We start from the raw sequence: 10,884 nt of genomic DNA on the forward strand, positions 1-10,884 counted from the left end.
CATGTTTAATGCTTAGTATTGCATCACTCTAAGTTATTTTCCTTCATCCCTTTCGTGGTGGGTTATTGTTCTTCATGTTTAATGCTTAGTATTACATGTTTTAAATGGAGTTCATTATGATTATTTTCTGATGTATAGTTATTGGAATTGATTTGGCATGATTTAAGCGATGATATGCATTTTCTAGATTTTTGCGTTATGGATACGCTTGGCGTTTTGTATATAATGTTAGATCTTCTTTGCCATGATATTTTTATGAATGTTCTTCACTATCTACTGAGCTATCATGTATTGGGTTGATGGCATGTGCTAGTTATTTCTTTGGTTTGATAAAACCTACGAATTGCACATTTTGGCGATATTTGGAATTTTGAGCGTTGTGGTCATGAGCATTCTTTAGAATGTTATACCTACTGATGTTAGGTGTATATTAGGATGTATTAAATGTTAAAAATCAGTTTTTTTGTTATTTGATTCATTAGATTTATGATTTGAAGCATATGGCATGTTTAGGGAATTTCTAGAAATTGCGAAATTAGTTATTAAGTGATGTGGATATGCTTTCAGATATGAATTGTTCTAGTATGAGATATATAAGCATGTCATATTTCTGATCTAAGGTGTTTAGTTGATGGTTCATGGTTGGGTTTTGTTTTGTTTTGGAGTTATTGCCATGTATGCTTGTTTGGTCTATTTCATGAAAAGCATGTTTAGTTTATCTAAATGTTTGACCTTATCAAGTGTTATGCTATATGACATTAGTATGCATGTTAGGGCTGATGTGGATTAGTTTTTATGCTATTCAAATGTGTTTTTTCTTGGGGACTTGTATCAAACTTTGGGTGGGCATCTTGCCATAGCTGACTATTGAATGGTTTTCTTGTTCCCTGTTTTCAAACATGATACTTTGAGATATTCAAATGTTTTCCGGATATAAACTTTTGTTTAACTTTGGTTTAATGGTTTGTTTGGGTTAGACTTAGGTCGCCCGATTTCTTAGAAGAAGCTTGGAAGTTGTGATAACTCGGCTGACTCACTATTTTGGATTTTAATTTAGTTTATTTTTTTTAACTAAGTTATCTATTTAGTAATCTGGATTATATTTTTCAAAGTGGGATCTTGTATTACATTGGCTATAGATTGCGTATTGTATGATTGATATACTTTGGATTATACTTTAGCTTATGGTTTGAGTGAGTAATCCTATGTGGTGTCTAGTATTCTTAGAGTTAGGGGATGATTTGTTTCTAAATTAATTTTTGTTTCTAGACCCGAGGACTGCTCGTGCTTTAGATTCGAACTAGGTTTACTTTGCTTTCTAGGATTTTTACGTGGATTTGCAAACAGTAAGTTTGTATTGCTATTTACTGCTTTATTAAGTAAATTGTCTCATTTAGTATATAAATATTTTCTAACTAAATCTGAGTTATTATGGATCTGGATTGGAACGAGCTACTCGATGGGCTTCATTGAAACTGTGTGCACCGGTAAGTACTTTGGGTTTGGCAGACAAATGTCTAGCCTACATTTGGGATTTACGAGGATTTATTCTCGTCTACTTTGAAATTCAGTGATTATTCATGACACCTACTTTGTGTTTCATTTCAATATTGATTCCATAATATTTTTTTTATAGTAAGTATTAAAGGATTTTACGGTTTTAAAGGTTTCCACTTAATAAATATAAATAGTAGTATGAACTCATCTCAGTATATCTGACCTCGTTTTTTTTCCCATTTCCATTATTTCATTTTGAGCGTGTCTGTCCGTGACCTCAATCATTGTTGATTTCTTCAAAGGTTTATTTTTATTTTAAGCAACAATGTCAAGTTATGTAAAACTCTTAGACCGCAGTACTATTAGTTATGTCTTTATTATTTTAGATTGTTGTTGTTAGATTGGTATGACTATTATTTATGCATGTTGGCATGTATTACTTTGGATTTATATTATTATTTATGTCATGCAATTGGAGTCTCGGAGTTGTGCCGAGCATTTGATTATAAAAGTTGTTTATATAAACTGTTAGACTAGGTTGGAGTCTCGATTGCCCCTGAGCGTTGGTTTTATGAAGTTTTTTGAGTTTATATATGTTTTTATTTTTATCCGCGAGTGTAATAACCCTAAAAGTATTCTGATAAGTTAGATCGTACTTCGTAATAAATTAAGAAATTTAGGTCAAGTAGGTCGGAAATGAGATTGGAATTAAGAATACAATTGGAATGAGTAAGTATATCATAAAATAATAATAATTGGAAATTATTATTCGATAAATTTATTATTAGCACGATTAAAGAAAATAAAAAAAATAATAAGGATAAGATATAAATCCCGAGCTAATAAATTTTACGTCAAAGTTCGAGAAATATAATTGAGAATTGGTCTGAAAAGGTTTTACGGAAGTCATTTTGAGAATTAAGCACGTCGGTTAATCGCTTGAGTAAAAGTGTAATTTAGCCGAGTTATAGTCGACAATTGGCCACCTAATGATGTCATAACCCACTAACAAAAGGGATTATTCATCTTCATCATTTCACAAGATGACAAAGGGAGAAAAATCAAACCCTCTTCTCCTCACCAAAAGCCGAACCACCCCCACCACCACATGTATAATTGATGAGTAAGGGATGTAAATTGTCATTAATGGCCGAGTTGGTATTGGCGTGAGGAAGCATGACGGAGTGGGATTCGACAACCAAAATTATGCTCCTGGGAGCAGAATAATTCTGCTTACCACGAGCATAATTCTACTCGGCAAAATAGAATTTTGCTTGCCGGCAGAGGCCAGCTATGCTCCGATGAGCAGAGCTGGGCTGGTACCAAAGGGGACTGCACAGGCAATCCCCAGCCGCTACACGGAGATGGTGTTGACAAAATTTAGCTCCGATACGTTATGGTTTTAAATCGAGACTAAACGTGAAAGTTAGACGTTTTGCGATAAAATGTTTGATAACTTTGAAAGTAAAGTGTATGTTATTATAAAGTGAATTTGGTATAAAGAATTGAGAAGTTTCTTAAGTGTTATATTGATATAAAATGTTAGGTTATTTGATACAGAAAATCAAATAACGCTAGTAATGCAAAAACGCGATAAATTACGCTTTTTGCTATTCTATGCTAGATGGTTTTAAATTGAGTTTAAAACCATTCATAAAGTGGACTTTGAAGTATGAAATTTATAAAGTGAATAAGGTTAGTTAAATGAGCTATTTGATATGGAAATCAAATAGACGATCAGAATTAGATACGCCGTTAGCTATTTGACGTAATAAGTAAGCTAAATAGTTAAATGTCAAAATTGTATACGTGGTTTGTTATTTGATAAGTAAATCGAATAAAAATTGGATATTAGGTTTAAATACTAAACCTAAAGGTAAGAATGGGATATAATATTGTTATATCGATAAGTTTATAAATAGAAACAAATCAAACAAAACGCAAATAAAAAACGACAAACTATGAATACGTGTTTTTCTCGAGTTTAAAACTTCTATAGAAATAGATTCTTACTCGAGTGTTATTTGACGATTGTGTTACATCCGGCGAGGCGATCTACTAATGAGCAAGGAGCTCAGGGAGCTTGATGAGGATTATCGTTTAATCGAAGATTTTGATGAAAAGCAAGTTGTGAGTTTATAATTATGTTTACATTTGAAGTATTTAAAAGTGCATTTCTTCTATGAAAAATGTTTATACAATTGCATAGCATTGTTGATAAATAAAATGCATGTTTGAAATGCATACATTATTGGTTTGAAACCAGAATAGATCCGAAGAAACAAGCTTAATTTCCTATTAGGCGCCAATAGGAACTGTGTGATTACCAATTAAAATCAGGGGTTCTACAAGCATTAGAAATTGACAGAGATCTTCTCGAGAACACGACAGGCATAGGTTGAACTCGATAAATGTATCTCGGGACCTATTTCTAGGGAGTTGATGTAATATCCCATACCATTGGCAAAAATATAATATGAATTATGATGTTATATTTGGCCAATAACAAGGTAATTTGCCCAAATAGTTCGGAAAATAGACTTTTGACGTGAAGTTGCTTATTATTTAAAACATTAATAGGAAATTAATATTTACATAATTAAAGCGAGCATGACGGGAATTTAAGGAAAAAATTCCATTCAGTAAAAATAAGACCGCTAAGGAAGAATATATATTTATTAAATATTTTGTATTCCAAGTTATTTAGATTAACTAAAGTGGATAAAAATATTTTGGAAATATCTTTATCAAATGGATTTGAGGACGGTTTATGAAATATTCAATAAATAATAAAATATTTGTATAAGGGCCATAATTAAATATAATAGATTTATTAAAAACGTTTCGAATTATGTTTATGTCGATTGTAAATGGAATTAAAATCGACATGGTTCATTAAATTGTTATAATTAACAATTAAAAAAAAGGGCCTAAAGATATGAGTCGGATCAAGACCCATAAGAATTAAAAAGCCCAACCCATAAGCTTGGATCAAAATGAAAAATTGGAAGCTTAAGAATCCAATTTGTATCATTAAAAGAGTTGGAGGATCGAAATGACATTTTAGCCTTATCATTTGCTTAACCAAAATCAGAAGCGATATTTCTCTTTATTCTCTACACTCTTTCACGCATAAGAGGAGAAAAATGGAAGAGATGATGTCCAACCTCAAGAACTCAAGGAATCAAGCAAAATCCTCTACTTAATCATCAATTTATCATGTAGAATCAAAGGAGAGCAAGAATCAGAGGTGAAAAACTATAAACCCTAAGTTAGAAATTCAATTGATAAGCTAGGGTTTTCAAAAATTGATGCAATTGGTGATTGATTGTTGGTCTACATGTGTTTAATTGAAGTTTTTGATAAGTTTGCAAGAGTTTGGTGGCCGAAGAAGGACCGGTCAGGCCATGTTGGGCATGACCGGTATTCTCGTCCAAATTTCAAGTTATAATCTGAAACCGTAATACTATGACATCGTCAATTAGATGGTAATTGTTACTCATATAGTATGCATCGTATAGGGAGGCGATCCTTATACAAAAAGGCATGTGATATGGATAGTATGAATGAAAGAATCTATGAATATTATTAAAGTACGTATTATTTCAATAAATAACAAGTACGTACTTCGAGATAAGGAATTCATAGTTGTATTTCCTAAGAGGTTAGGATTACACTTGATGATCTGTAGAAAAAAAACTATCTATTGGGTGTCAATAGGCTGTGTCATCACCAGAGTCGTTACGGTCTATATGTCTACAGTCGTTCGAACAAAATGGAATGGATATGAAATGTATGTGAATAGTTTGTGTGTGCGGTTTGTTTGTATGAAGGAGGATATGAATGTGATAAACCGTAGGTTGAGATTGATGGATTTATCTCGGGCCCCGGATCTAGGTCTAGTGGGAACTTGATGAACTATCTCGGGCCAAAGGCTCGGTGAGGTGTCACATGACCCACACTTTATGATTAAGACGAGGTTCCACTTGGAAAATGTGATATGATGTGAATACAAGTGGTAAAGGTAATATGTTTCAGGAATAAGATTAGGGTTTTAATGGAGAAATATTTGAATGTTTGAGTACATACTTATAATAATAAAATGTTTTATCAATAAGTATGTTTGCCTTTGAATTATATTTGAAAGGTATGCTTATTACTTGGATATAAGCAAAGGTTTGATTTATTATGATTACGACCCTTATTTTAAGTATAAAACCGATTGTAATCTGTGAACTCATTCAACATTGTCTGACCCATTCATATTTACTATTTTTCAGGTGTTTAGATCTTAGCAGTCAGATCTAGACTTCCTATAGTAGATCTGGAAATCGTCTTTTTGCCATGTACAGTTTCTCTCCCTAGCGTTGAATATTTCAGATGTAATGTTTTTAGACAAGGTCTTGTTAGTGGTTTATGTATATTTTTCCTTAGCCGCTTTTGTATTTGTGCTTCGCTAGAGCTTGTTTTGCCGATATGGAATGTCAATTGTATATGTTTAAACTAACATATCGGGTTGTTTTGTTTATGGTATGATGCAACTCTGATGTATATGTATATGGCTATGTTTGTAAGAATGGTTTGTGAACTTTTTAACAGGTATAGTTTGTTAAGTTTACAACCGTTATATTGCCGTTTTTCTAAAACAAACTATTAATGTTTTTACAACAACTGTTTTAAAAAGATAAAATAAAATAAAGGTTTTATATCTTGAGGCTTGCTACAGGTTTTGGTGCTACAACACCCATTCCCTAACGCCTGTCTCGACTCGAAATTTAGGTCGTGATAGTTAAACTCGGTAGAATTATCCCAGGATTCGCTTCACCGATTGGATATAAGGTAGTACTAGTTTAACTCGGTTGAATTATCCCGGGGCTGTACTATATGGTTATAGTTAAACTCGCTAGAATTATCCCGGGACTAAACCATCAGGAATAAGTATCAGAATCTTATTTAAGAAATGGGTGGATTTGACTGATTGGATTAAGGGAATTGTTTGGAATAACAAAAGTGATTGGATTATGATAAGAAAAGCTAGGGTTTAGGGTTTTGATCGGAAATTTATACGTGGATGCATATGATTGATTGACTTGAAAGCATGGATTTAAATGTTTTAATTAATACTCACTTGTTTACTTATGAACACATTGGATGTCGAAAGACCCCCCCAATGGTGTGTCTTTTCAGGTTTATATAGTCTTTTTGGTGTGACAGATACATACTATCCTAGAAGTTTGTACTTGAAGTATGTGCAGTTAAAAGAAGTCTGCCAGTAGTGTTGCAGTAGGCAGGGCCCTAATGTATATAAGTAATTTGTCAAACGATTTTTAACATGTTTGCCTATATTTTGATATGTATATAAGGCTTTGAAATTCCGCTTTAACCGTTTGTTTTAAAAGGAAACGAGCTATGCTGGATGTGGGACATCGCATGATCAGACCCAGGTTTACAAACAACGTTTTCAGATTTTGAAACAGATGTATGTAAACGTTAAGTTTTGGGAAAGTTGTTATGAAAACGTTTTATTTTAAATGATTGGGAAAAAATTTATAGTACTTTTAAGGCTTGCTACGGGTTTCGGAACTACCATTCCCATTCCCTAGCGCCGGTCTCGGTTTGAGATTTCAGGTCGTGACAGTGAGGCTAGCTACGGGTTTCGGAGCTACCACTCCCATACCCTAACGATATAAGAATTTGGGCCGTGACAAAGTTGGTATCAGAGCTTTAGTTATGAAAACGAAGGCCTTTTTGCATGTTATGTGATATTTGTTTATGGCATGATAAGTTGATGTTGTATTATAAGAACTACTGCTTAATTAGGATTCATGTCATGTCCTTTGAAACGTTATCTTTTGTTTTTAAAACTTTCTGCCTATACCTATAGGAATGTTGTGTGTGTGTCATGTTTAACTTGATATGAATTGTTTTGATGGCTGTTTTCACTTGGGTGATTATTTGTGGCTTTTACACCTTGGATGATTTTGATCATGTTAATTCCTTTTCTCTTGTTGATGAGTATGTGTGGTCTTTGCCTTAATTATTGGTTACTAAGTTGATGACACGATAGGCGTTGGCCTTGTTTTCACATCTAAATGATTTTTGTTGTTATTTCATTTAACGTGTTTTGTGGTTATATGTTATTTGGCCATGATCTAATCTTTGATGTTGATAATTGAGAAATTGGCTTTTTTCTTGACTTATGTTTTGACACGAGGGCCGGATTGGTAGCCTTTATGTGATACCCCAAAATTTTTAATGGTAGACCAGTCGTGACATGTAACATCAATAGTTTAGTTATGGTTTTTATAATACATGATGTCTGTGTATATATATATTTTTATAGTCTATGTTTACAATGTTTTTAGGCTAATCACCTCAAAAACTACCGACCTTTATTTTTTTTTCAATAACACCACGACCTTGTAATTTCGTCAATAGCACCCTAATTCATATTTTTACGTTTCAATAGCACACTAAATTTAAAAAAATAGATAATTTAATTATTATAAGGATTAAATTCTATAAAACAAAAATATACAAGGATCATTTTATATCTTTTTCTACTTGGCTAAATTCAAAAAGATCTCTTAACTTGAAATACATTCAAACATACCCTCTTTTCCATTAATGTTTTTACACAAAATTAAAAAAATTAATTTAATCAAAATCTGACACCGTCGCTGCTCACCCGCTTCCGAAGACGAGCTGTCTGTCTTTCATGGAAGACGAACAACTCGTCTTCAATGGAAGACGATCTCGTCTTCCCCCATGGAAGACCAACAGATCTGCTGGTCTTCCATGGGGAAGACAAGCTCGCCTTCCCCAAGGAAGACCAGCAGATCTGTTGGTCTTCCATTGATTTTAAAAAGAAAACAGAAAAAATGGAATAATATGGGATTAAAAAGAAATGTATCTAGAAACTTTAGCTAGAAGTAAGTCAGCCGATGTTAGCTATTTAAAATGAACTCCATTGAGAAATAAGAATAAGAATGGCATTTTTAAGGTCAGTGGCAACAACCACAAAATATGCCATAGCAGTCTCTGCTGCTCTGCCACTTGCCTTCGCTCTCTCTTCTTCTAAACCAAATTCCAAATCCAAAATCCTTTCCTTCCATTCAATTTTTAATTAATCACTCTCTTCTTCCTTTTGCCTGGTCAAGAACTTGATTCAGCCGCCTTCTGCTGTTGGCATGGAAGCACCCACATCTGATTACAAACCCATCTCAGGTTCCTTTTTTTAATCATTACCCATTTGTTTATATTAGCCAGATCTTTTAAATTTAGCTTTAACGTGTGAATCCCTTATTTTTGTGTAGGAAGATGCAAAGTTGCTGCCTGAGCTTCTTGTAAATTGAATTTTTGTAATTTCAAATGATTTAACTGTAATTTTGACAGAGTTAAGTTTATTTAGGGTGTTGATTATTATTAAGTTATGTGGATTCTACTATGTTGGTACACTACAGACAAAATTTATGGTGGATATGAAGTGTGAAGGTTGTGTTAATTCTGTCAAAAATAAATTGCAAACTGTTGATGGTAAGCTATTATGTTAATTTGTTTTAATTAGTAGCATTGATTGACAAATTAATTTAATTTAGGTTTTTAATATCCTTCTGGTGAAATTTAGAAGTGAAGAATGTGGAGGTGGATTTGGGGAATCAAGTGGTTAGAGTTCTTAGTTCTTCCCCTGTAAAGATCATGACTGAAGCTCTGGAGTAGACAGGTCGAACCGCCCGGTTGATTGGCGAAGGGGTCCCTGATGGTTGGTTAGCTTTACTTTTCCAGATTCTCTATGATCTTTTGTTTACTGGATTCGAGATTGTCATTTGTCCACGAAAGTGTACCTTTGTGAATGAGTTGGCTACACATAAAATTTATTCAATTAATTATTTTTAATTATGTGTAAAAGATGGTTTGTATTTAAAATTTAAAACATTATATGATATTTAGAACTTTTGAAAAATATAAAGGATTTGTTTTGAACTTTATCCAAATAAAAAGAGTTCAATTTGATGCTTTAGGGTGCTATTGAAACGTAAAAATATGAAATAGGGTGCAATTGACGAAATTACAAGGTCGTGGTGCTATTGAAAAAAAAAAGTGAAGGTCGGTAGTTTTTCAGGTGATTAGCCATGTTTTTACCATGGTGCCAGTTTCCCATGCGTCTGTCTGGTTGTATTGTACCAGCTTTTGTATGTGATCATGGTTGAGGTAGTACATACGAGGTACGAAAATTATATGCTCATGTTTGTATCGAGAAATTCAGTGTCATATATATATATATATATATATATATATATATATATATATATATAAGCTTTATTTGTGTTTCCACTTTATGTTATTGTCCCGTGTATTGTTTATATCGCGAAACAGTTTTATCAGTTTTAGGCTTCCTATGGGTTTCGGAGATACCACTCTCATTTCCTAGCACCGGTTACGACTCATGGAGTTGGTTCGTGACACGTAGAGCAGTTCATTGTCTTCTCTACTAGAAGATGACCTCTACTCTCCGAGCTGATGACCTTTTCTCTACGAGCAGAGGGTTTCTGCTCAGCGAGTAGAGCATTTCTGCTCTCTAAGCAGAAACTTATTCTGCTCCTTGAGGAGAAATGTGTGTCTACTCAGATTGGGCAAAAACGATTACGCTCCTTGAGTAGAATTCGACTCCCCAATCACCCCGAACCTCACTCTGACGTACTCGCATTAACACACACTCAAAACCGTAATAAAAAAACTCCAAAAGAACTAATTAAATCCATAAGTTTTAAGGTTAACAATTCCTAACACTAATTCATGCGGAAATCTTACATATCAAAATAAAAACATGACCAAATTCAAAAATGATTGTCTTACCTCGTTGGTATGTGAGTTAGCTAGAGAATCGAACTTGAAATCTTGAAATCGATTGCCGGATCGTGAACTTATGCCTGCCGTTGTCCAAACCGCTCAACGATGGATAAGAAAAAAGTGACGAAGATGATGGTAATGGCGATGAAAATGGTGCTTATGGATAGGGTTTCTAATTTGCATCAAATGACTAAATGACCAAATGATAAAGAAAGTGGGGGTATATACACTATTAGTTAAATATCAACTCTAACTCAAGCACTAATTAAACACTTAAACCCAATTCTTAAACTATGGTCCGAAACAATTTTAAAATGATTTCGTAAATTCATGAAATTTTGACGATAATTTATTAAGAAATATATGATGAACTTTGCCATATTATTTATTACCTTGGGACCTATATTTAGTTTTATATAATTCCTTTCTATATTTGATGTCTCGTTTAATTCCATTTGATAAAATTATTGTAGACACCTATTTTTTCGGACAGGTAAAAAGTGATGGGGGATTGAAGCGTCCAATGATGATTTTCAG

The 10,884-nt window shown here is 33.3% G+C and overlaps 1 protein-coding gene across 1 annotated transcript; it reads left to right on the plus strand.

Moving 5' to 3' along the window:
* The first annotated feature begins 8,486 nt into the window (after window positions 1–8,486).
* Window positions 8,487–9,380, plus strand: LOC126687732 (copper chaperone for superoxide dismutase, chloroplastic/cytosolic-like). The gene is made up of 4 exons (XM_050382288.2): window positions 8,487–8,500; window positions 8,814–8,843; window positions 8,909–9,033; window positions 9,125–9,380. The coding sequence occupies exons 1-4, from the start codon at window positions 8,487–8,489 to the stop codon at window positions 9,214–9,216; spliced, it is 261 nt and encodes an 86-aa protein (XP_050238245.1). The 3' UTR covers window positions 9,217–9,380.
* Window positions 9,381–10,884: the final 1,504 nt, after the last annotated feature.

The sequence above is a fragment of the Mercurialis annua genome, linkage group LG6 (genome assembly GCF_937616625.2).
Source record: "Mercurialis annua linkage group LG6, ddMerAnnu1.2, whole genome shotgun sequence".
In the NCBI taxonomy this organism is placed as follows: domain Eukaryota; kingdom Viridiplantae; phylum Streptophyta; class Magnoliopsida; order Malpighiales; family Euphorbiaceae; genus Mercurialis; species Mercurialis annua.

Bases quoted from the DNA above. Each gene is read 5' to 3' on its own strand.
- LOC126687732 (XM_050382288.2), top strand. The intron at 8,844-8,908 runs GTAAATTGAATT...AAGTTTATTTAG, and splicing joins AGTTGCTGCCTGAGCTTCTT to GGTGTTGATTATTATTAAGT. The intron at 9,034-9,124 runs GTAAGCTATTAT...GGTGAAATTTAG, and splicing joins TAAATTGCAAACTGTTGATG to AAGTGAAGAATGTGGAGGTG.